Source organism: Vanacampus margaritifer, chromosome 18 (genome assembly GCF_051991255.1).
Source record: "Vanacampus margaritifer isolate UIUO_Vmar chromosome 18, RoL_Vmar_1.0, whole genome shotgun sequence".
Lineage (NCBI taxonomy): Eukaryota > Metazoa > Chordata > Actinopteri > Syngnathiformes > Syngnathidae > Vanacampus > Vanacampus margaritifer.
Window position 1 is genome coordinate 17,001,926 of NC_135449.1, and position 26,919 is coordinate 17,028,844.

The window sequence follows — 26,919 nt, forward strand, 5'->3', positions numbered from 1 at the left end:
TCCACCACGAAAGGCTCTGATTTCCTGACAACCGTTATTGGACCAGCAATAGCTACAATTGCAGTATTTTGCCAACAAAGCATGGCTGTATCAAAAATAGATAAAAGTTGCTCTCAAAACTGCCAGAGAAGAAAGCATGGCATTTTCTTACCATCCAAACAGGTATCTTAATAAAGCGTTACACTCAGTTAACCTGGTCATAGCCAGATTGATAATTGTGATTCACCCGAGGGAGTTCTTTCTCCACAATATCAACCTGGGACTGCTCCATTGTGATCTTATCGGGAAAGGCGGGACATTCAGTACAATAATTCAAGCTCATTGGGCAATGCGGCCAGTCGGCAACTTGTGCACGTCTACCAAACTTTTGTTTTTACCAATCATGGCAACGGATGAAAATGTCGTTACCAGTTAAAAATGCACGAAACATCTCTTGCTGTTCTTCATTCAGCAAGGAACTGTGAGTAATTCTGCAAGAACAGAATTCATTGCAGCGTCCATGCAGTCATCCAAGGTAGGTTTATTTGTTTTCCATGGCCTTGGTGCTTCTTGTTTTTGTCACAGCCGCATATCCCGCTCACATACACAATACTGCTCTGTGGTTGGTGGTATGGATTGGTGAAAATCAGCGGGCTTGGTACAAGATGAATTCTCGGGGGTTCGTGAACTCACAAATCCTGCGAGAATTCAGCTTGCAGCTCAAGGTTAACACTTAAATTCCAACAAAGAGACAAATTGCGCCTGTTTCAAGCTGTTTGTCACACCTCGTTGAAAAATTGACGTGAAACAAAATAGATTAAAAAAATTAATATCTAAATATTAAAATAACGAGCAAACCACATTAACAACAAAAAAACGCATCACACCATACTAAGCAAAATTTGCAAAAATATTAGCAATTGGGAAATTCTTAGCAATATATGTATGTATGTATGTATACAACGATTTTGAATGGAAAATGTTTGTCTGGTCCCTGACATTGAAAATGCATGCTAATATCATTTTCCGGATAAAAAAAAACAAAAAAACATAAGTTTTCTGACTAAAAAATGGTCCATCAATTATTAGCCGTGTGATATAGTTTCACTTTCAACTTCTTCTGGAGTGTTGTTTTGTAATTGCATGCTCCTGGTTTGTTTGTTTTACACTACTACAAATACTATTGCTATTTGACAGTGTTAGTTTTATGTTAATTTTGTTTTCAGGTCCAATCAATAGTTTCTGCTCAAACAATCAGACTTTGTACTTATTGTACCTGAATGTGCAAAGTATGTGCATGTCACATGCCAGTGAGAAGCTCTTCAAAGGTAAACAGCAGTCAGCAATTTTTGTTGTGATTCAAGAGTAAGTATATTATTTCCTTTTCGTTTTACATTTGATATTTTATAGCTTCATGTACATTTTGGTCTTGTCTATTTGACACAAACATTGCTGTTTGTGGTTATCTAGAATTTTCCTCAGTAGTTATTCTTTTAATGCCATAATATGTAGTTAGGTGTTGTCGAGACAATCTTTTTCCATCTGACCAGAGTTTCGCTTAAATTTAATAAGAACCAATAGCAAAAATGAATGAATAATATCCAAGCTGGATCGCTGGACCGCTGTTTCACAGTTACGCCACCAAGGGGCACACCATGTTTCTAACCAGACAGACACAGACCGTAGAAGAAGAATCTCGACTTGCCAACAGCCGTGCTTTTGAGTCTGTGGCTGTGAGCGGGAATCCAAAAGTGGCAGTGTTTCAGGTTGGTAAAATGTGCAATAAAATAAAACAAACAGAATGTGTATCACTCTGACATTTTTCACTCCTGTAGCTTAGCATACGTGGTATTTAGAGGTGGTTTGACTAAATATGTCAGAGGGTAGTGGTGGTTGCGAACCCAAACGCAGGACAAGGAGGCAGAGGTGATGCAAAAAAATGAATTTAGTTATACAAAACAAAAGCTAACTCCAAATGGCAAGTGAAAACAAAACATGGGGAGGACACCAAGACATAGACTGGCAGCATGACGGGAGGAAAACGACAATCAATCAACGCAGACAGAGGGGAGACAGGAGACTAAATACACACACACACACACACACACAACATTACACACCTGGGGCAAGACACAAGTGGCTGAGTGCACAGATTGGTTGACACGAGGAAGGACAGGATTTCACTTAAGACCAAGGAAGACACACAAGGAAAAACACAACCCAAACATGACATTACTCTTCCCTCAAGGGATGGCTCCCAGACGTCCCTAAAACAAAAAAGTCCAAAAACAGGGTGGGCGGAAGGGGTCACGGAGGCGAAAAACTGGCCCACCCATCAGGGCCAGTCTGGAGGGCGTCCCGGACGCCAGACGAGGGGAGCCCGCCGTCTCCGGTCAGGAGGGTGTCCCGAACGCCACACAGGAGCAGAAGACGGCCGCAGGGCATGCGCCGCCGGACGAGGAGCAGAGGACTGCCACAGGGCGTGCGCCGCCGGACGAGGAGCAAAGGACGCCCGCAGGGCTCGCGCCGCCGGACGAGGAGCAGAGGACGGCCGCAGGGCTCGCGCCGCCGGACGAGGAGCAGAGGACGGCCGCAGGGCTCGCGCCGCCGGACGAGGAGCAGAGGACGGCCGCAGGGTTTGCGCCGCCAGACGAGGAGCAGATGGCAGCACGGGATGTGCGCCGCCTGTCTACAATCATGGGCTTGAGACCGCCATGGCAGAGGCGAAGAGACTTGGCACGACAGCGGCCGTGGCGAAGAGACTTGGCACGACAGCGGCCGTGGCGAAGAGACTTTGCACGACAGTGGCCGAGGCAAGGAGGCCCGGGGCGGCACAGGCGAGGATGCCCGGGGCAACAGCGGCACAGACGAGGATGCCCGGGGCAACAGCGGCACAGGCGAGGAGGCTCGAGACTTGAGGCTGCCGTGGAGCCGGGATGGGAACTTGAGTCTGCCGTGGAGCCGGGATGGCGTGGTGCCAGGACGGGGACTTGAGGCTGCGGCAGACGTGGTTCGGGGACTTGAGGCTGCGGCAGACGTGGTTCGGGGACTTGAGGCTGCGGCAGACGTGGTTCGGGGACTTGAGGCTGCCATCGAGCCGGGATGGGGACTTGAGGCTGCAACGGCACAGGCAAAACGGCCGGGGGCTGCAGCGGCAAAGGCAAAACGGCCGGGGGCTGTAGCGGCACAGGCAAAACAGCCGGGGGATGCAGCTTGGCTCTATGTTGCCCAGTCTTTCGCCTCCTTAGAGCTGGGGCTTGTGCTTGGCTTGGCGGTAGCTGGTTGGACATGGCTTGGGGTGGCGTGGCTGAAGCAGACTTGGCTGAGGCAGACTTGAGAGCAGGAACCGGGGGCACATCAGCCTGCCACCATGGGGACTGAGGAGCAACAGGGATACTAGAAACCGAGGGTACAGAGACTGAAAGAACATGATGAGAAAAAAACGGGAATAGGTGAGGAACCAGGTGAAATGGGAACTAAGTCTTGATGTGGTCGTAACGTGGGGCTATGAGGTGCACAAGATGGGGACCGGAGTGATGAACATGGCGGGGTGACTGGAAGTGACGTGACATGGAGTTAAAATAATACGCAAAAGAAAACCGTGATGAAAACATGTAAGGGTCAAGAGTGCTGGTGAAAATCCAAATCAGTGTCTAAAGCGGAACTGGAATCAGTAAGTGCATTAACCAAAAAACAGCCTTCTTCATCATCATCATCATCTGTGAAGTCTGTGTCTATGAAACAATGAGGTGACAAAATGGTGTCATAGGGCAGGGACTTAAGTGAACTAAGGAGATCGGGTGAATGGGGAACAGAGGACAAGGCGGAACCAGCCAGAGAAAAATAACCTACATGGAAGGAATGGGATTGGGTGGCAGGCTGACGGTGCTTTCGAGCCGACCGGAACGGGAGCTTTCCTGCTGGGTCCGATCGTGGTCGATTCATTCTGTCAGAGGGTAGTGGTGGTTGCGGACCCAAACGCAGGGAAGCAGGATAAGGAGGCAGAGGTAATGTAAAAAAAAAAAAGGAATTTAGTTATACAAAACAAAAGTGAACTCCAAATGGCAAGTGAAAACAAAACGTGGGGAGGACACCAAGGCAAAAACTGGCAGCATGACGGAAGGAAAACGACAATGAATCGACGCAGACAGAGGGGAGACAGGAGACTAAATACACACACACACACACCCTAATGACACAACAAGACACACCTGGGGCAAGACGCATGTGGCTGAGGGCACTGATTGGTTGACCCGAGGAAGGGCAGGATTACACTTAAAACCAAGGGACACACATAAGGAAAAACAGAACCCAAACATGACAGAATAAGTTATTCCAAATCATCCTAAACGTTGAAGCTAAATTACTAATAATCTATTAGCAATGAAAGCAAGGTGTGCTATGTTGCTAATATATGCTAGTAAGCTAACCAACTGCCCTAAAACTGGACCTGAATGGAGCTTATTTAAGTTATTTTTTAACATGCTTTCATAACAGTTGAAGACAGAACATTGAATAACAATGGTAGAATATGTTACATGTTGTTAGGTTTAGTTTTTAAAGTAAATTAAGTGTAATAGTGAAGAAATGTTTTAATAAAGTGTATCTGTAACTTGTTTTTCTTCTCACTGTAACTCCTTTATCAGGAAACTAAGCAGAGAGGTGTCATCTGTCATGCAGCAGGTTTTTCAGTTGGTGAGGAAAGAACCTTTATATTAATTATTGAGCTAATGATGAATATTGCATTTTAGTTTCACACTGTAATATAACAAATACGTAGATGTTGTACTTTGTTGCTTTTAATATATTTTCTGTTCATGTACAGGTTGTTGGTACTGTTTTGACGAGCCACGTGGCGTACGGGTGGTCGCAGCGTCTTCAAATCAAGATGGCTAATTCTTAATTCACTACTTATCCAAACTTGGAAGTTATGATGTACCTTGTCCTGAGCTTGATGTCAACTCAGTGAATAGGAAACAGTCAGGTGAACAAACACCCACAAAGTATTAGAAGAATCCAAAGAGAGCTGAGGCAAACTAACTTCCAACACATCCAAGTGTTCAAACTAGTGACAGGGATGTAACTTTGCACAGGCTTAATGGGTATGAAGAAGATGCACAGGTCTTACCCATGAAGACAAATGTGGCAAAGAGGAACATTTTAAGGTAATGTTGGTATGTTTTCAAAGTTCATAATATGACATAACATATTAATAGAATGTCAATTGTGCTCAGGTTTCAGGCTGTGAATGTTTTTTTTTCTTTTCTCAAAATGTTCTGACCACAAAATCCAATATGAGGAGAGCAGAACAGGTAAATGATTCTGAACACTACCTAATTTTGATGATGCTGTAATGCTGTCTTTTACAGTATGTTTGAAACTTACATGCTGTGTTGTTGATATTGTTTAGGTGCACACCTCCCTTTTCCAAAACCACAAACCCAGTTACAGCTCAACAACAGTGCACCCAGACCCATAGTTAATTTAACTTGTGAGTAATAATATCTACTAACTTTGATAATCAAAGAACGCAGTAATCAAATGCACCTCTCCCAAAAATGTTTATTAGGTTCTTCTGCTTGTTTCAGGCAATGACAGTTAAACCTTGTAGTAGAGCTTGCGGTTGAAGACAAGGAAAGGGAAATGTCCGTAGTTAGTAAGTTTTCCTCTTGTCACTGTTATTTAAAGATCCAATCATCATAAATATAAATATTCCAACATTGTTTTTGTTTTCTGATCAGCAGGTAAACGGAAAGGTTGCAAACATGCTGGGAAGCACCTGAAACACACACCACTGAGAAGAGGAAGATAACAGTAAGGTTTTTGTTTGTTTGTTGATGACATCAGTGAGGAATTTACACCCTACACTATGATTCACTTGGGCCATATGTTTAATAAAAATACAAGCAATTGTAAATATTGATTAAAAGACACATTTTGGATTTCTGGAACTAATATAGCTATTTTGGCCAGTTAAAATATACAATATAATTCAATTGCTAAATTTGAGTGTAAAAAAATCGCAATAATCAATTTATAGATTCGTATCGGGATTAATCGGCATCGAAACGAATGGTAACCTATGAATCGTGATACGAATTGAATCACCAGGTACTAGGCAATTCACACCCCTAGTAAATCATGAGGGTGATGTGAAAGATTACTGTTAAGTAAAAATCTGTTCAGCCATATTACCTCGCCTTAGATCAAACTGAATTTCATATTACGGGGTGGCGTCGCTGAGTGGTACAGTGGTCGTCTCGCAACCCATAGATTGTGGGTTCAAACCCATGCCATTGTGACCACGTTGAAGTATCATTGAGCAAGATACCGAACTCCCAGTTGCTCACGATGCTGCATCATCAGTAGGTGAATGAGTAGTCAAATGTTAAGCGCATTCAGGGCCTTGTAAGGTGGAAAAGCGCCATATAAATGAAGTACCATGATCACCCTCTTGAAATAATTGCCTAAGTCATTTTTTTTTGCAATTATTATTTTTGCCTAAATCTCCTTATGATGCAAATGGTTATATTTTTTGTTTCCTGAAAAATCTGGAAAAAATGACTTAGGCAATTATTTTAGGAAGGCGTTGATTTACCATTTACAAGGACAAATAACATTTTTAAAGTCATTTATGAAAAATGTTTTGCCTAAATCTCTGCGACTCTCATCCTGCCTAAATTTGGCATTGCTTCTCAACAGAACCCAATGTATCACATTGCTTCATTTACACTAATGTTTTGCATGTTGAAATTTCCTCAAAATGTAACTGTATTACAGTTGTTACAGGTGTGAATCATAGAAATATCATATTACAATGTGAATTTTGGGATATCAGGAATTAAACAGCTCTTAATACGGTTGTGGTAACTGCTGTTACAAATAATGCAATTTGTAATTTGTGCTTTTTTTTTTATTTTTACAGCTTGCTTCATGTGCTATAGCATAATGGAAGGATGGACAGCAGTTGAAAAAAGTAAGATTAAGAAAGCCTTCATTAACAAATGCCACATTTCTTGTTCATGTAAAAAAAAAAAAAAAGCTTTCAAATAGACTTATTAATATTAGGAGGCAGATACAGTATCTGTTTCACTTTGTAGTTAAAAGCATAATTAGCCAAAAATTTAACTCTTATCCATTCACCCTTATGTAGTTGAAGTGTTCGGAGAGGGTTCTGAATCTTCCCAACGCAAAACTACTGTTAGCCCCCCTAGGTGTTCGGATGATACAGAAACCTCTCCTAACACTTCATATGCATGAGGGTGATTGAATAAAGGTTACATTTTCATTTTTGATGAACTGTTCATTGTTGTTTGTATAATGATGATAATCTTAGTTACAGTAATTGTAAATAAAATGTGACTTTTTCAAGTTATTTTTGTACATTGCTTTGTTGAATTTAATAAAGAAATTTATGATTAAGGTGGATCCAGAACACTTAATTCATCGCAAAAGGGAAATTCATTTGTCTGTCAGCTCATCTGTCATTATCTATAGAATTATAAAACCAAATGACTATATGTCTGCATCCTTACTTACGTTGTTTTAGTTAAGTAAAACTAAAATTGAAAAAAAAGTTTCTATAAAAAAATACGATAACAAAAATGCTAACTGCAACTACAGTTTAAGCTTTCAAAACTACATACAATACATTTGCCTTTGATGTTGATTATAAATGTAAGCCTTGAGCAATAGCATTTTTTTCTAAGATTTTGCTCAATAGTATTTTAGTATTGCTCATTTTCTCCTTGGAGATCTCCATTAAGTCTCAAGTATGACTCCCCTCTATAATTGCTATGTCTCTTATTTTTCCTAGTGAATTTTAGGAGAAACAAATGAGAAATGTTTGAGACAAAAAAAGAGAGTAAAATTAGACTGAGATGAGATTCTCACATTTGTCTCACATAGTCTCACTTATTTCTCCTTAGCACATTTTCTCCTTGAAGTTAGATCTCAAAGTTATCTCCATTAAGTCTCAAGTATGACTCCCTCTTTAATTGCTATGTCTCCCTAATTTCTCCTAGTGAATTTTAGGAGAAACAAATGAGAAACGTTTGAGACAAAAGAGAGAGTAAAATGAGACTGTGGTGAGATTTTCAAATTTGTTTCACGAGACATAGACGAGCAAGCTTTGAGCAATAAAAATTTCCTCTGGGATGTTTCCCTTGTCAATGTCAGATTGTGTCAAGACAGCTCAAACAGCACTCTCAAACTGTCTGTTTCAGCAGATCGGTTTTATACGTCACTAACCCCACTTTTTATACGTCACTAGCTCAGCGCAAACTCGACCCTCACAATTTTCAACCCCTGCCCCTACCTTCATTATAATACTCGCAGCAGCTGGACGGTACTGCGGTACTTCACGAGAGAGCAAGCAATGGCTGGCTCGGCAGCGAGGCGGCCCTGCGCCGCCGCCGGCCCGCGGAAGCCGTTCGGCATCAAGGCGGGCCCTGCACCGCCGGCTGGCAGAAGCCGTTCTGCAACGGGGCGGGCCCTGCGCTGCCGGCAACGAGGCGGGCCCTGCGTCGCCAGCTTGCAGAAGCCGTTCTGCATTGAGGCGACGCTGCGCCGCCGGCTCACGGAACCCGTTCGGCATCAAGACAGGCCCCGCGCCGCCGTTGAGGGACTTTTGCAAGACCGGCTGGTCTCACCGCCAGCCGAGCGGGGACCTCCGCTCTTTCTCTCGCGAAAGTCCACCGCTGCCCGAACGAGGCCTGCCTTGCTGCCCAACAGCTTCTGCAAGCCGGCAGGCTCCGTGGAACGACGGCCGTGTGGGAAGAGGCAACCGAGTTTGCCGAGGCGGGCGAGAATAATGCAATTCATTATGCAGGTCGTAATGGCATTTTGTACAGCCGCCGGTTTGCGGAAGCCGCCCCCGCACCGGGATCGAGTAGGACGCAGTCAGCTTACCCGAAGCTTCGCACAGCGTCGTAAACGTGGAATAATGTTAATGGCATAGTCCTAGTGCTCGTCTGATTGTGGGTCATCAGTTGGCCCATGTTGACATCGACTATGAAGCGTTGCGGGTGTAGCAATGTTCTTGTGGTAGAGCTGGGATTTTGAAAAGAAAAAAAATGATAAAATGGGGCACCAGCCGAGTTCAGACCTCAGCGCTGGTTCAAATACAAGCTACACGTCTCTTATCAAATCTTAAAAGAGTGCTGGTGTTGTTACCAGAGCACAGTTAAAGAGGCCAAAAGGAAATCCATGTGTACTATTTAATTTTTATTTTCATTTAATTTTTTTTTTTTGTATTTGTATTGATCCTGTGCTTAAACTCTCTCAGCTTATTACCACAGACTCTTCTCCTGAAATGTGCAATAATAATAATATAACAATGGATCTGATTTATGTAGCGCTTTTTTGGACACTCAAAGACGCTTCACAATGGATACATTATTCGTGTGCTCACACATTCATTGTGGCGGTAGTAAGCTATAGAAATAGATTCCTATGGCTTTTCATTGAAAAAATTGCCACAGCTAAAGTTCCCATTTCAAACGCCACATTTGACCCCTCTGTCCATGACTTGGGCAAGTCATCCGTCAGGTGTCCTCGGCTTCCTGAAGCAGACAAATCTTTGTGACTGGCCTGTCCAGATAGCGTGTCTTGGGGCCTGTTGAAGAAAATAATATTTTTCTTCGCGTGTTCGTTTTCTTTCGGGTAGAGAGAATGTTGATTATCTGAATACAGGCTGGAGATCGGTGAACAGTTCCTTCGAAGGTTGACTTAACCTGCAAATAACCACCAAAGCCCGGATAATTCACAGACATATTATTAAAACTTGAATAAGTACCCGAAAAGAGAGGGTTCTTCACAAACCCCCACTCTAGATACATGCAGGGTGGAAGGCCATTAGAATTCCCATTGCTACCGTTTCATATTACAAGAAAGTGTTGTAACGCTAAAGTGTTAAAAGACAAAATATTTGATATTATATGAATGGATGATTAAAAAGTTAAAAAGTACACCACATTATAGAAAATCACCTCAAATTACTGAAAGATATTTTTATTTTTTATCTGGACTTGATATGGTTTCACTTTAGAACCACTGTTTAGTCATGCCAAAATCACCAGTGTCTGAAGACAAACAGAGTTGGTATAATATTCTAGATGCATTTAGTGAACAGCATTTTTCTATTACTATGTGTCCATGGTCCATACTGCACAGCTGACAGTCAAAATAAAATTCCACGAGTTGGAGATGTGTCAGATGAGGGTAGAGTTACAAAAGGAAAAGATTGATGAGCTTACCAAGGAGAGAGACTATCTAAAAGAACAGTTGGCATCAGGTAAGTCTTCCTACACACAGTATAGTATAGTTGGGTCTCATGCATGTGTCTGTTTGTGCCATGTTAGGCTAATGTTTGTATCTATTTATTTTAACAGTGCTTAAAAGAGTACACAGGTGTCACCCAAGCAATCCGCTTGTCTTTATCTTCCTCGTGTAGGAAGATTCCTCTGATCCCGTGTCTAACTCCTCCTCTAATACATCCTCATCAGAGGAGGACAGGAAGAAAAAGAAGACGAGAAAGAAGGGGAAAGACAAAAAGTCTAAGAAGTCAAATAAAATGGAAAATAAAAAGAGAGGTCATTGCTAAGCTCTGTTGTACAATTGTTGCTGTCCTGGCTGGTACATCTCACATGATTTGAAATTGTGTGGGTGATTTTTCTTAGCGTGAACTAACGAAGGGTCCATTCAGAGGTAGCAGTCAGTTGCATCGAAACCATACAACTAAGGCTGCAACTAATGATTATTTCAGTAATCTATTAATCTGTTTTATTCTTTTGATTAATAGATGGTTTATATGTCCATCTTTTTTTCTAAAACAGGACATTATTTTATATCGACGGTGCATAAACATAACATAACAACATAAATGATTCAGTTACTGATTTAGTTTAATGTGAGGATAATAAGCAAAAATGTCCCTCAACACAGCTATTGTTTTATTGTGGTTCAAAACAAAGATAATCAGTCCGCTTTCATGGACCACTACAGAAACTAAAAAATATTTACTCCTTGAAGAGCCAAAATTCTGAGTATTTTGACAATTTAAAATTAAGAAAAATATTTCTAAATGATTCATCCATTATTAAAAATAATTATTGCTTAATTTGATAATTGATTAGTTGTCGATAAATTGTTGCACTCTAAACGCAACCATGCATGCAAACCAATGTAACCATGTTTATTGTGGATAACGCCAATTCTTTGTCCTCTGAATTGCAGCCCAAACTACGAATCAGGTGGTGTCCCGGTACAAACAAAAATCTGAGGATGTTCAGTCAAGGAAGGACCATGTCTGCTGCTTTCAAGCGTGTTAAAGTGGAACGGAACACAGTTGCTGTCAATGCTCCAATCGCTGAGCTGTTAATTGTTGCACCCACCAAATATAAGGAACTCCTTAAAAACCACTCGGGTGAAACAAAGAGTGTACTACTATAATTCAGGGAGATCCAGAAATAGCAGACATAGTTAAAGCTTACAAAGTTTCCGGAAAGCTATTTCCCCTCAAAACAAAGTGATGCTAGATTAAGACCCATCAAATATTTGAAGGATGGGGGTGGAAGTTTCTTGAATTATGACACAAATGTTATTTTATATTAATATTTAACATTTATTGTATCTGCTGCAAATAATTTTTATTTACGTTAAATTATGACTAAGGTATTTTCAATTTTTTATATTGAATCTTTTTTAAATCAAATAATTGTATTTGTAACTTACTCTGTTGGTGTTGGTGTGCTTTTACATTACATGTCTGAATAGTTATGTGTACGTGCATGCATACATGTATATCTAAATAGTTTGTTAATCATTTACAGTACATACACCTTCTCAATGATCTTGAAAAACTATTGATTATTCCTAAATAGCTGCTTAGTAAATTATGCAATACATAATCTAGAAATCCTAAATCCACCGTTTATGAAGTATGAAAACGCAATCATTGAGTACATTATAAATTAGTTTATTAACAATGGGTAAAATATTTATGACTGTGTTTATTAACTACATACTAATGATTATTCGTGTCAGAAACATGCTTTATTAATGATTAACTCACTATTAACTAATGCTTAACTGATGCTTAATAGTGTGTACTCATTATAAAGTGTTACCACGGGCGGTGAATGGCTGCCGGAGACGTAATCGTCGTCATGGGGATGTACGGCGGACATGTGCCTAGGTTGCATTGCGGTGGGAGGGGGGTTTGTGTGTGCATAGGTTTTTCGATCACAAATGGATCAATGACAAAATTATGACCCTTAAACAAGCGCATTCAACATGCCCTCTATCTATGGGCGACGGACATGCCACGAAATATTATCACCGCTAGGCGCGAGGTGGAGTGGGGGGGGGGGCTTTTGCGCGTTGTGCGCGTCTTCCATATTGAATCCTCCATGATCACAATTAGATCGATGCTCCTTAAAAACGCCATTTATCCGGTATCAGCGGCAAAGAAGGTTCTTATTTAATTATATTTAATTTAAAGCCTCCGCGATCACAATCTGATGTCTCTTCAGCATTCAGCCACTAACGGCGACGGCCGACATACTCTGAAGGCACTTTCATCGCGGAGGTTGTTATTGACTTCCGAAGAAAGCCTGTAAAAAAAATCATAGTTTTTCAGGTCTACTTTGTTTATAAGTATCTCCAGCTCACATAGTTTTTTTTTATTTGTGATCATGCTTTATAATGTGATTATCTTATCAGTCATTCCCACCTGCAAGCCCTGTTTACACCAATTTGCATATTTATGTAGGAAAGAGTCTGGTACTCTAATATGTCCGCTCTAATAGAGCCCTAGTCTGGAAGCCGTGATTTATGTAGTTTGTGTCGGAACCAAATAGCGTTCCTATTTTCTGACCTGCAAAACAAAAGAGAAACATTGTATAAAATTGCTAGTGAGACTAAAAACATTGTATAACGTTTCAAAACAACAATTAGTATTTCAATCAAACCGTACAGTTTGATGTAGAACAAAGAACTAACAAATAATAATACCAGTATGTACCAGTAGCATCTCCGATCTATACTTTAGCTTGAATCATCTCAGTTAGTCCTCAGTCTTACCAACTGAATACTAAGTAGCTACAGTATTTAGAATGGGATAGTTTACCCCCCCCCCCCCCCCCTAACTCATATGGTCCATCACCATTCAACTCAACAGATAATTTGTAAGAAGTTATTTTTGATGTTACAGTGTCTTATGTTTGATTCTCAGCATTCACAAAATGACTAACAATCAATGTATTTCTTCTTGTTAGGCTAATGGACTAAAAGATAACATGGTGTCATCCAAAGAGAATAGTCGCCGACCACTATCATCTGGTGACATGGAGGGCATGTCATGGTGTGGCCTTCAGACCATTTATCTTCATAAGAACATGCAAGGTTTTGGTTTTACTCTGCGACACTTCATAGTTTATCCACCAGACTCCTACCTCCACAACTCCAAGGTAAGGAGATTGCAGATTCCACTTTTCATATAGTATTACCTTCAAATCAACCACAATCCCTTCTGGGCACTGATTGATCACTTTGCTTTTCTTTATAGTAATCAACTAAAGTTTCAATTAAACCAGTAAATAAGTAGACATTTGGTGTGTCTTGCATTGATGTACAATATTAATGCAGTGAGTAAAGGCCTCGATACACAGATCCAACATCAGCCAAATGTAGCTGACTACAACCGCCTGTGGCATGACCGTCGGCAGGTCACGCCAGAAAAATGACGGAAGTACACACTGCAACAGACACAAACACCAATTATTAAGTACTTTCTGTGCATGCGTGAGAAGTAATCCCCCTCCATATCATTGGCGTTGGCGGTATCACTATTCCTCATGGTTAGAAAAAGGCCACTTGAAACGCCCCCCAGACGCTCCCCAATGGAATCCAACGTTACGAAGGTGATTTATCCACTTTATTCCTACGACACATGAGCCTTTGTGTGAATGTAGAAACCTGATTTCAGATTTTCAGATTCATACATGCAAACAGTGCATGCCAGCTCGTTTAAATGACCTAAACAATGTGGGAACCAGGGTTAGGAGGGTTACTTTTAAAATGTATTACAGTTACAAGTTACCTGCTAAAAAATGTAGTTAGTAAAGTAATCCAAGTACCATAATATTATAGTAATGTAACCTGATTACTTTAGGATTACTCCAATACCAAGTATGCTCATGAAGACCAAATAAAAATAAATATCACTACAATAAATACAGTATTTCCATACTGTACACCTCTGCTATTTGCAGGTGATAGGGACCGTGAATTGGTGGGAGGGAGATTTCTTCGGAAAGTGGAACTCACATTATGGTGAAACGGGCTAGCAAAAAGCTCTAGTAGCGTGCTGTAGGACTCAGTCAGTTCCCTGCCTCCCCGACATGTATGGCTCGAGTAAATAACGGCGTCTCTCTCTCTCTCTCTCTCTCGCTCTCTCTCATATTGTGGAAATCCTAATCCTTCGAAATAATCACCATTTTTAATAAATGTACCTTTGACATACATTTGATTACATGTTTTTTTTCCTCTGTACTGTAACAGAATACAGTAAAAAAAAACAAAAAAAACAATTGTATTCTGAATACGTAACACTGGTACATGTATAGCGTCACTCCCCAAACCTTGTGGGAACACTCGTTTTCACATCTCGAAAAAGATGACTTCACAATCCCACTTCCTATAAACGAACCTGGGTGGGAAGATTACGTAAGGAAGTGGCCGAAAATTATATACGGGTGTGTTTTAAACTACTTTGTCAGCTCTGTTGCTTTGGATGGCGAGGCTATGAACAATCTAAAAAGCTCAGAAGAGGCTTATCAGTACCTATAGAATAATAAAGTGGGTTGTGTTTTGTTAAAAGAGGTTAGATAGGCACTGGCCGGGGCAGTTGAGTCTAACATTTAATGTAAACAAGCTTCGCCACTTGATGTCATAAACTGCAATCAATCTGAACCCAAATTTATGCGAGCATCTCTACTTAAAAATCAATCGCTGCAAACCTCTCCAAAAGCGCTCACTTCAATTTAATGGCAAACGCTTGCCGCACATTATCTAAACAAAATATTCATGCGACCGTTCTAATGACTTCAGAGGTTTAATATTAAGGTGTCATGACTCGTGTGTCCCTCCCATACACATAAAAATCATACCTGTTGTTTTTTGCCCCCGGTAAATCTTCTCCCATGGTAGCCTAATTGTCGCAAAGCAACCAGGTTCGATGTGAGTGTTGTGGCGTGCTCTATGTCCACAAAATGAAACGATTCGAACATCGGTTGTTAAGGCTTTTCAAATGAAGATTCTCAGACTAATTCCTCTGTGATCCTTATCCTTGGAAGCCTCTGTAAACGCATATTTCCCAACAACATTCGTCCAGTGTGCCACATCAAAACATTGCTTTTTTTAGTCACAGATTCAACTTCTGCTTGGTCATACAAACAACAGCGCTGTGGCAATTTCCAAAGTTGTGCAAATCATTTTCAAATACAACGGGGGCTTTGGATCATTTAGGGAGAATAAAAATGTTTAAATAAACCGCTCCTTTATGGCCAGAACCTGGAAGTGGAAGTTGGTTTCTATATTGTTCTCCCATGAGAATAAGGTGGGTACATTAATCAGATGGTGCAAACTTCTGATGTTGGATTGGTGTATTGAGGCTTTTAATCCTCCTCTAACCTAATCTGTTCTTTCCAAAGGACGAAGAGAATGGGAATGCAATTAAAAAATGTGAGTGCATTTTTTGTTTTTTTTTTAACATAGAAATGTCTAGTGTGTGAAATTTAAACACAAGATGAATTAAATAGCCAGATTTTATATATGTAATGAACTCTGATACATTGTAGCTCACTGTGAGTTACAACTGACTTTCAATCAAGTAGGCTACTGGAGAGAAAAGATAAAAGGTAGATGCTGAATTCAAATTTGAAATTAATAAATGCATAAGTAGGACCACTACAACGTCCAAGACTACTCCTTATATAATTTTTCCCATCTCTTGGAATTTCATGCCATTGATCATATTTTGCCTGGACCGAGCTGATCAGACCTGTCATTATCCAAATAATTTTGGACCAAACTGTTCATCAAGCTAAACATTTTTTAGATGTTCTTTTTATTTCAAGCTCAGTGACGTTGATGAATTATGAATGGATGTTCATGTGTGTTTGACGTAGGTGTTCAGCAGTGTCATCTGGAGGCAATGGACACCATTTTTGTGAAGAGCGTTAAAGAAAATAGCCCTGCTCATCACGCTGGGCTGTGCACCGGTAATTGACTCCAAAATGTTACTAATGTAACTATCTCATGCTTGGCTTGTTTCAGCTTTAAAGAAGCTAGGAAGTGGAGCGATCTCTATAATTTACTCTTCCTATTATGTTGTGAGTCAAATTGACTAGTTGGAAAGAAAGGGGGAAGAATATTTTTTAGGAGGAAAAAAACAAGTGTGTGACTTAAGTTATTGTACTAAATACCAGTGGCGAGCGGTCATAAATAAGCTATGAATGCGGTGCATTCCCAAGCCCTCCAATAAAATCATTGAAAATATTTATCTGTCAGCGTCCTCTATTATACAATACCTTACTTCTACTGCTTTGGTCTTAAATTCCTGTGTAATTTGTCCTATTTTCTTCGCAGAGGTGGAAAGCCGACAGCTTGTTTTGCACATACGCAATGAGAAATCAAGTTGTGTTAATTCCGAGCGGTTCTTTCTGTGCGTGCGCCTTTTGAATTACAAAAAAACTGTCAGTAAAGCATTGACAATGTGCATGCGCATAATTGGCTTACTTGGCTTGTTCTTCGATAAACAGTACGTGGTTGAGAAGAGGGCCGGCAAACGGCAATTTTTTACCCGGGATGGGAACCATCGCCGGCGGGGTAATTTAAAAAAAAAATTACGTTGGAGGTCTTTCGGTGGCCATATCTCCCAAACCCTACGTCCTACCGGGGACATACGGGCATTCCCGGATTTGTCTCAGCGAGACCTTTCCAACTGTGTATGGCCTGTGTATGCCCGAAAAAGCTCCAGCGTTCTCGGCTGTGCTCCGCAGGCCTCCAGCCATGCCCAGGAATGCTCCAGCGAGAATATAATTTCAAGTGGCCGTCCTATTGAAGTAGCCTCATCATCACGAAAACGCGGAAGAATTTCATCCCTCAGTTTCAAGCAAGGAGTTAGCCTAATGCATTTAGAATTGCATGTAGAAAAAAAAAACTATAACAGTAATAAACATACAACAACAACAAAATAAAATACAAACCCAATTCCCAAAAAGTTGTTACACTATACAAATTTTGAATAAAAACTGAATGCAATGAAGTGCCAAATTTCAATATTTTGTTCAGAATAGAACATAGATGACAGGTCAAAATGTTTTACTGAGAAAATTTATAATTTTAAGGGAAAAATATGTTGATTGTAAATTTCATGATGCCAACAAATGCAAAAAAAAGTTGGGACAGGTAGCAATAAGAGGCTAGAAAAGTCAATTGCACCAAAAAAATAAATAAACAGCTGGAAGACCAGTTACCACTAATGGGGTCCACTGGCAACTTGATTGGAGTATAAAAAGAGCTTCTCGGAGTGGCAGTGTCTCTCAGAAGCGAAGATGGGTAGAGAATCACCAATTCCTCCAATGTTGCGCAGAAAGATAGCGGAGAAATATCAGAAAGGTGTTTACCAGCCAAAAATTGAAAAAAGGTTAAAGTAATCACCTACAGTGCATAACATCATCCAAAGATTCTGAGAATCTGGAACAATCTCTGTGTGTAAGGGTCAAGGCTGAAAAATCATACTGGATGCTGAAGACATTTAACATTTTCAATTTGATGTTTTACTGTTTTTGAATTTACTTATAGGCATATCAATGTGATATAATCATGAGTGTTTAAAAGAATACAGTGGGATGGTGATTTTGTGAACTTTATTTGATCTTTGTACCCTCAAATGCTGTTGGAGGGGCAATGTGCATGATGTTGTCAGAGTCTCTTGTCACTTAGGGACTGAAGGTCTGGGGTCAGATTTTGATTACTTCTGTTCCCCCAATCAAGAAGGGGAACTGTATAAAGATGTCTGTTTACCATCAACCTTACACCTTTGTTCAATCTAGGAGATGACATGTCTGCCCTTTGTTCAATCAAGAGCCGGGAGGAGGAACCTTTTATCTTTTGAGTATAAATGAGTCGATGTTCTGTAAATTGTCACACACTTGGGGTCATCACGTTGCATTCTGATGTGGTGTCCTGACTGTGTCTTTAGAGGCCTCTAAATAAATTCTTGCAAGAAAACTTCTTCATCAGATCCTGAATACAATTATTTGGACACGCAAAGATTACACTTAATATAGTAATCAAATATTCCTTCAATGCCCATGATCTTCGGGCCCTTAAACGGTACTGCACGCAAACAGGAATGCTTACTGTAAGGAAAATCACAGAAAGGGCTCAGCAATACTTCCAGAAAACATTGTGGGTGAACACAATCCACCGTGCCAGCCGCCGTTGCCAGATGAAACTCTACAGTACAAAAAATAAGTCATTTCTAAAGCAGACCAAGGAGCGCAGGCGTTTCTCTGGGCCAGCGGTTATTTAAAATGGAGTGTGGCAAAGTGAAAACCTGTTTTGTAGTCAGACGAATCACAATTCTAAGTTCTTTGTGGAAAACTGGGGCGCTATATCATACTGACTAAAGAGGACAAGGACAACCCAAGTTGTTATCAGCACTCTGTTTATAAGCCTGCATCTGTGATCGTATAGGGTTGGATGAGTGTGTGTGGCATGGGCAGCTTTCAAATCTGGAAAGGCATCGTCAATGCAGAAAGATATATTCAGATTCGAGAACAACATATGCTCCCATCCAGGCATCATCACTTTCAGAGAAGATCTTGCATTTCTCAACACGATAATGCCAGACCACATGCAGCACCAATTACAACATCATGGCTGCGTAGGAAATGGCCAGCCTGCAGTCCACTTCTTTCACTTATAGAGCACATTTGGCACATCATAAAGGGGAAGGTGCAAGACAGTTGTACAGTTAGAGAGACGCGTGTTAGACAAGAAATGGACAGCATTCCTATTTCTAAACTTGAGAAATTTGTCTCCTCGATCTCCAGACGTTTGCAGACTGTTGTAAGAAGAAGAGGAGATGTCCCAACTTTTTTTTTAGATTTGTTGACACCATGGAATTCAAAATAATCGTAGTTTCCCCTTAAAATTATACATTTACTCAGTTTAAACTTTTTACCTGTTCTCTATGTTCTATTCTGAATAAAATATTAAAATTTGGCACTTCCACATAATTGCATTCAGTTTTTATTCACAATTTTTGGGGAATTGCGTTTGTAGCTAAAAACAAGCAGAATTCGACAAAGCACACCTAACAACAATTTTCCATGTTCAAAAGGGAGTGGAAGACCTGTTGTGTTTTATTGTGTGTACTGTGTAACTGTACCAAAATAAGTTTTTTTATCATGATTATTATTATTATCATTATTTTATTTGTATTTTTTTGAATGTCGGTGGTTTGAGGAGGAACTAAACCGATTGTTCATTATTATTACCATATCTGACCTATTGTGTGGAAATCTGGGGAAACACATATAAAACAAATACCGATCCTGTTTTTAAACTGCAAAAAAAGAGCCATAAGAATGATTAATCGATCAAAATATACAGAACCAACTCTCTATTTATTAAATCAAATACAATGACATTTTACGACTTAGTTGAGTTCAAAATAGCACAAATAATGTATAAAGTGCACAACAATCTACTCTGCCACAGTACTCAGAAGCTGTTTGAAATTAGAGAGAGTTCTTATAACATAAGGCAGAGGTGGGCATCGAGGGCCGGAGTCCTACAGGTTTTGCATGTTGCCCTTCTTCAACACAGCTGATATATGATCAGCTCATCAGCAAGCTCTGCATAAGCCTGATAACGATCCTACTGATTGGAATCAGCTTGTGTTGGAAGTGAGAAACCTCTAAAACCTGCAGGACTTCGGCCCTCGAGGACCGAGATTGCCCACCTCTGACCTAAGGGGTACAAGTGTCTCCCCCAAAAAAGAAAAAAAAGAACAAATACTAAGCAAAGGTGTGTTTCTGTAAAAGGTGTTAATTTGTGGAATACTTTTGGAACTCTGGAATTCAGTCACTTGCTGAATTAAAAAAAATGTTTAAAAGCAAGGTTTAAAAAAAATTACTTACATCAGACATGAGCTGTTAAAATGGTATATATGCTGTAATTTCTTTGGACGTATCGGTAATGAAAATTGTATATGTGAGTATAAGGATATTATTCATAAATGTATTATGGTAAATGCCTATGAATTTCATGTACATATGTTGTTGGCAAATGCGCCTATGTTAAAGTGCACTTGTATATATGACTAGGTTTATAAATTTTTCTTTTGTTCAAATACATTAAACTTATTATTGTATCAACATAAAACCAATAAGGGGTAGGATTAGATACGTTTTTAACTTCCTCCTACCCCTTTTGAACATATAAAATCTTTTCTTTCTTCCTATTCTTGTTTTTCTTTTTTACTTCAACTTCATGTTTATATGTTCAATAAAACCAAACCAAACGTGAAAAAAAGGTCACTGCTCGCCACTGCTAAATACTGACTAGTATAGTTAGTAATGGTGTTGTATCCTTGTTAAAAATTATGTATAATTTATTGACTGGTTAATTTTGTAAATCCAAAGGGGCTTACTTTTAACTAATGTGTACAGCAACGTAAAATTCAAAATTATTTTGGCACATATTTACACAGGTGGGCACTTCCATCATTCGGCAATTCCCATCATTGACAACTCTCAGCTTTCTTTCGACGAATGCTTTCGCATTTTCGGAGAGTGCTTTATGACGCGAAGCCTCAAAATAAATAAACTGACTGAGCACCAATTGAAGCAGGTTTACATCCGTTGGTTGGGGTCAGTACAGGCGGTCTTTCTCTTTGGGTTAATTTTTACAAGGTTTTGCGTTATAAAGCACTTGCCGAAAATGCGGAAGCACTTGCCGAAAGGTGGGTGACGTCAATAACGGGAAATTATGAATGACGGTAGTGCCCACCTCTGTATATTTGTGATGTGTTTTCACAAAATCAGGCGTACGTCGCGGAGATTAATTTTGAATGCGAAAATCGAGTCGTTTGAACGTTTTGGAGCTTTTTTGAAAAATAAAAAAAACATCCTTAAGGTCTCTATTTTCATTTCCCAGCAGCAAAAAAGTTTAAATTGTAATATAAGTTTATAAAAATAAGCAATTAGTAAGTAATGTACATCGTAACTTGGGTGTGTTTTTAGCCGCATCACTGGCACCTGCTTCTAAACAAACAGCGTAGTTTATTGCCTCTAATGTTACTTCACAAATGATTTATATAAATGGACATAGCACCAAATAAAATTTGAAATACACCATAATGTGATTGTGTAGTCCAGCAGAACACACACACACACGTATGCCTGTGTCGACAGCAGGCTTGCAGAGCGAATGTCGACATACTGGCAAAGGTTTGTAATCCAGACAAAGAGATCATCCTCAGTTGCAGGATCTTTCTTTAACATGCTTATTTCTCCTTTTAATTTAATGTATTTGTGCATTAAAACAAAGTATGCCACAAAACCACCAATCGCCAAATAATCCCCGAGCGCAAGCCCCCGCTACTGCCTACCGCTCCTTCAGTGGATGGGTCTAATGCAGAGAACGATTTTCACCCCACTTAGATGGGCGTGACAATCAGTGGTACGTTAACCTTTAACTTTGACCTTTAACAATCACGAGGGAATTAAACGCTCTTACATGCGAGTGCGTCCCTGCACACAAGCATAGTACAGCGAGTCTGGTTGAAGTGGAATGGAATAATGAATGAATGAAGCTGTATGAAATGATCAAATGTAATGATCTAATGTAAATAATATGTTGTTTTGATCACTCCTCAATGTCGTGATTTTCATGAGACGTCTATAAAAGGATGACACGCTAGTGACGCCACATCATCAATGCGTCACAAATGAAGCATCTGCCTGGTTTGCAGTATCACCACTAATTTCCACTCCATGCTCTTTGAAGTTGGATGGAATTTAAATCAAATATGAGCTTTGATAAATACTTGAAGATGAAAAGATGATCGCATCATCACAAAGGTCTTTCCAAAGCTCCCCACCCCCTTGAATGCAAAAAAAAAAGAAGGATTAAAATGAACCATCAAATAATTCTTATTTTATTTATGTGGTCAAATGCATTTGAAGACAATTTTAATATATATGAATTAACCATCACAGGCCACAGCTAATGTCAACTCATCTTTTAATTGACCCAAAATTCTTACATCAAGTTTCCCCTTGCGGTTTAAACACACACGCGTGCACGCACACATGCGCGCGCACGCACATGCACAAGTTCCTACAATACAACAAGCAAACTTTGGCAGATGATGCCTCAGGAGATGAATTTTAAGCTTCAAAGTTTGTGTTACTGTAAGTTAAGTCACCAAAGGCAAACATAGAACGATTTATCAAGACCAATGTTTGTGTGTGTCTCAGGTGACAGGCTAGTCAAAGTGAATGGGGAGAGCATTTTAGGAAAAACCTACTCTCAGGTGATTAGACTCATTCAAAATGGGTAAGTGGACGCTGTGCAAATGAGACAATAATTAGTTTTTGTCTGCATCATATCTGAATAATGTTTATTTTGTTTCTGCATTGTTGTAGTGAAAATAATTTGGAGCTCTCTGTTATGCCAAAAGATGAAGATGTTCTGCAATTGATAAGTGTGAGTATTTTGTTTTTCTCCTTCCCTCTCACTGCTTCTATGTATCATTGTGAATTTTGTCTTCATCATTTACTTTTTCAAAATTACAGAAAAGGAAAAGCGCCACAGCAAAGGTTTAGGCCCCCTTCATACAAAGAATCTAGTAGCACCCCCTTTGGCAAGGATCAGAGGTGTCAGCATGATTGGCTTGTTCACACTCATTATTAGGAAATACTAGGTGTTGCAAATTTCAAACATTTATACTGTAAATACCCAGGCACTCCTTACCTTGTCCCCAACAATTAGCAGCTATGGGTGAACCTCGGAGTTGAAAATTTTCATAACTCCTACATACCTGACTTCGACCCAAAAAATCGGAGAAAAAAATGCCTGAGTTTGACCTCATTCATGGAGTGCGAACACCCGAGTCAAGCCGAGTGATGCCGAATGCATACGTCACGGTAGTCGAGATGAGGTGTTGCTCATTGTGAGCCACTACCGGAGGCAGTGAAGGGATCTCAATATCACTTCTTAAATTTGCTGTGCTCTCATCAGTGGCTTTGTTTTTGACACACTGCACTAAGCTGGTCTAGATTGTTACTTGTGTGTGTTATACAAAAAACACAACTTAGCTTCACACAGTGGCGGAGCCAGACTTTTATATAAGCGGGAAAGGGGGGGTTGGCAAGGTTACTTAGCATGCGTATCTAAAGATTATGCCAAATACTTTTGTTTTATAAACAATTTTGCAGTCTCTAAATGGTGAAATATATTTAAGTACATATTATAGCACACGTAAGAAGTTCAGGAAATGCATGGATGGATTATAGCACACAGGAGATTTTTGCCCATAATGTGCTGGACAAAATGTACAATATTCAAAAAATTAAAAATTAACAGTGTTTAACATGAAGAAATTTGCAATTTGTTTGAACATTTTAATTTGTTTTGTTTAAGGAACAAGTCATATATTCTTGTTTCATTTTCCACACCGGTCCAAAAAAATAATAATTTGTTACTCCTAACACTTTATTTTCAACCAATTGTTTTGTGTGTGATGTTTAAATTTTATATTTTGAAATCTATGCTTTTAATTTGGAAGGTCGCTCCATACTTCTGTTTCCTGTTTCACGTCTTTGTTAGTCATTCAGCTTATGGATTTATTTTTAGCTTGTGCAAAACAACGTTAACTTATTGATGTCCATTCAAAAGAATCTATCTGAATATAAAATACATTTTAAACAGTCACTCACATCTCACGGTCATGAGGAAACCAACATGACATTGCCAAAACGTGTCATCTTGATGCGCTGATCTGAAGTGTCTTTATAGGACTCGGAAAATTATTCTTGTCCAGACTCCTATTGAGGTGGATTACAACATATTGTGGTACATAGCGCCACCGACTGTGCAGGAGGGGCAAAAAAAAAAGGGAGGCTGCACTGGCAAGACGTGCGCCGGTGCCGTGATAGGTCCAATCTTATTTGAGCAGGGACACGTGCCACCCCAGCCTCCCCTCTGGCTCTGCCAGTTGGCACCACTAATGTGCCAAACCGATGCTAACCTCTGTAAATCAGTCTACTACATTTCAATAGTTTATGAGTTCATTTTTCAATTTAGTGGTTAATATAAAAATGTGTAATGTTTATAAATGTTCTAAATTCCAGGCTTAACGAATGCTTTAGCAATGGCCAGGTCAACCCTTCCCTCCTTGCTAGTATATCTTGAGACTTTACTTAGCGTATGATATCAAGGTTCAATCAATCAACCCATGACTGATATGATCAGAAAGTAACCCAACGTTTCTACTGTTACTCTTTTCCATGCACTAAAAAAATGTCAATAAGTGAGGAATGCCCACAAACATGAAACACATTCACAGTAAAGCATAGTGTTAACATTTCAGAATGGCCAGCACCATGACATTTCATAGTTCTTTGTTCTGTTGCAAAAGAAGACGCACAGGCGGGTTCTTGAACAAGTCTCTCTCTCTCGCTCTCTCTCTCTCTGTGTTTGGGGTCTTGTTATGCAGAAGTCAGTGGGATGTATTGCAGTGAAAACTTCATCTTCACCATACCTTTGCCGGAGGTTGGATGAACTGCTTAGAATATTTTTATGGTGCTTCACTGTGCAGATGGACTATTAACCCAAGCGTTCTATGAAAGCAACCAAAGAGTTTTTATGGCAAAGAAGTTATGCAAGTCAATTACCTGACCTGCAGCTGATTGAGCGTGTATTTTAAAACTGAAAGGTACAGCAAAGTGAAAAATTAATTAAAGTAATTCCTCACGGAAGTGGTGTTTTCCTCCATTCTCCCCCCTATGAGAAATTCTAGCTGATTCTGCTCTCCAAACACTAGCCACTCCCAACCTGAGAAAACAAGCTGTTGTCACTGTTTGACGTCATGAGGTAGCCCCTACCCCACACCGCCTCTGCGAATCTGCGGACTAAAAGCACGGCCACTTTCTCTGAGACCTTCATGAGTTAGTAGCAAAAATAACCTTCATCTAAACATTTTGTCCAAATGAATTCAAAGCAATCAATTATCCTTCACATTTGCAATGCCAAAGTGCAACGACAATTGGTCGTCTTAAAACCCTACAAAAGGGTTCTGCTGACACTTAAACTACAAGTAAATCTTTTTGCGCTGTACAGCCTATCTGCACCTGATGGTGTAGTGGTTAACGCGCTATACCCAATAAGCGGGAGGTCTGCGGTCCGAACCCACTCAAGTTCGTGTTTTTTCCCCCTTTTCTTTCTTTCTTCCCTCCTCTCCCCTCCTCCTCCACTACGATTTCTTGCGGCAAGGAGCCGCTTTGTTTCAAATGTTTATTAAAGAATTGAACATCTATCCAATTTCCACATGTAAAGAAGACACGGTTGTACTACAACAGCTTGCCGGCCTTGCGTGGCCACACAGCGCTCCTTGGTAGCAGGCGGCTCGAACAAAAGGGGCGCAGTAACCACACGGGGAGAGGCGGGGTTTTACTGAACCGGGCGTTTTACTTCCGCATTAGAAAAATAGCCAGCAAAATACCTAATATTTCATACAAAATTACATCGCCACGGTGTCAAAGGTAAGATTTAATCATTATATGCCTATACTTAACTGTGGAAGGGCTTAAAATTCCGTGAAGTAATCCCTTGAAAGGAAAATGCCTCAAGAGCAAGCGGGTACTGAAGGAGCCGTTTGTTGCCACAGTTTAACGACAAAGACCCAGACTCGTTTTTCTGTTTTGTTTGACGGGGTGGTGGACGCAAGAGGCTGGTCTGACGCTGACCGTGCTCTCATGTTGCAGTGTGTCCTGATGGGGAGAGCACAGGAGGTGTACTCTTTCTTCCTTGAGCGCGGGAGACAGCCGTAGTTATGAGAAGGTTAAGGCGGCCGTCTTGAGAGCAGATGACCTTGTGCCCAAGGCGTATAGACAACGATTTAGGTCATGGGAGAGGCATCCTAGCCAGACGTATGTCAAGTTTGCCAGAGATTTGACCTCTCATTTTCGGCGTTGGCTAACTTCTCTTGATGTTACAACTTTTGCTGATTTATGTATGTTATTGATCTTGGAGCAGTTTAAAAATATGCTTCCGTCACGTATTGCTGCGTTCGTTAACAAAAGAAGCACTAAAACTGTATCTCATGCGGCTATGAGTTACTACGCAAGATGATTTTGGGTGGCGGGGGAGGCAGCCGCATGATCCAGCAGAGCCATTGCGTTCAGGGGCGGTCGGTTCATTTAAATCCGGTGATGGGGCACGCCACTTCGACAAAGTGGATGGAACGCGATGTAGTTTTGACAAGAGCAGGATGTGTAATTACTGTAAGTTGGTCTTGCAATCTAGGAGTAAGATGGTCAAACCAAATGTAAAGCCTGCAGCGGCAGGAGTGCCCGTCAGCTGCAGAAGTTCTGAAATTCCTGTACCCGTTTGTGAGTCCGATGTTAGGGCTGCTTATAGATCATTCATTCGGGATGGTTTGTGTCTTTGGTGGGCAGTGAGCTACCGGTCCCTATCAAAATCTTGAGGGATACGGCTTATGATTCTTACATTGTGGGTTCTGTACTGCCTTTTTCTGATCGGACTGACACAGGGGGACTGCATTCTCAGCCGCGGGATGGGTTTGACAGTGGTTGCCCATTACCCTGCACAAGGTGTTTCTCATTCGGTTCGGGCAAT

The 26,919-nt window shown here is 40.4% G+C and overlaps 1 protein-coding gene across 13 annotated transcripts in view; it reads left to right on the top strand.

Annotated features, from left to right (window-relative positions):
* The window catches only part of LOC144038048 (rho GTPase-activating protein 23-like), a 104,127-nt gene that overhangs the window by 9,813 nt on the left and 67,395 nt on the right, over positions 1 to 26,919 (top strand). For 8 of the 13 annotated variants that reach the window (XM_077550142.1, XM_077550141.1, XM_077550143.1 and 5 more), the window contains 5 exons: positions 13,257 to 13,448; positions 15,693 to 15,723; positions 16,170 to 16,262; positions 22,539 to 22,617; positions 22,707 to 22,767. In XM_077550142.1, the coding sequence (XP_077406268.1) occupies positions 13,257 to 13,448; positions 15,693 to 15,723; positions 16,170 to 16,262; positions 22,539 to 22,617; positions 22,707 to 22,767 (456 nt within the window). The remainder of the gene's footprint in view (positions 1 to 13,256; positions 13,449 to 15,692; positions 15,724 to 16,169; positions 16,263 to 22,538; positions 22,618 to 22,706; positions 22,768 to 26,919) is intronic. The other 5 variants (XM_077550148.1, XM_077550147.1, XM_077550146.1 and 2 more) reach the window with 2 other exon arrangements.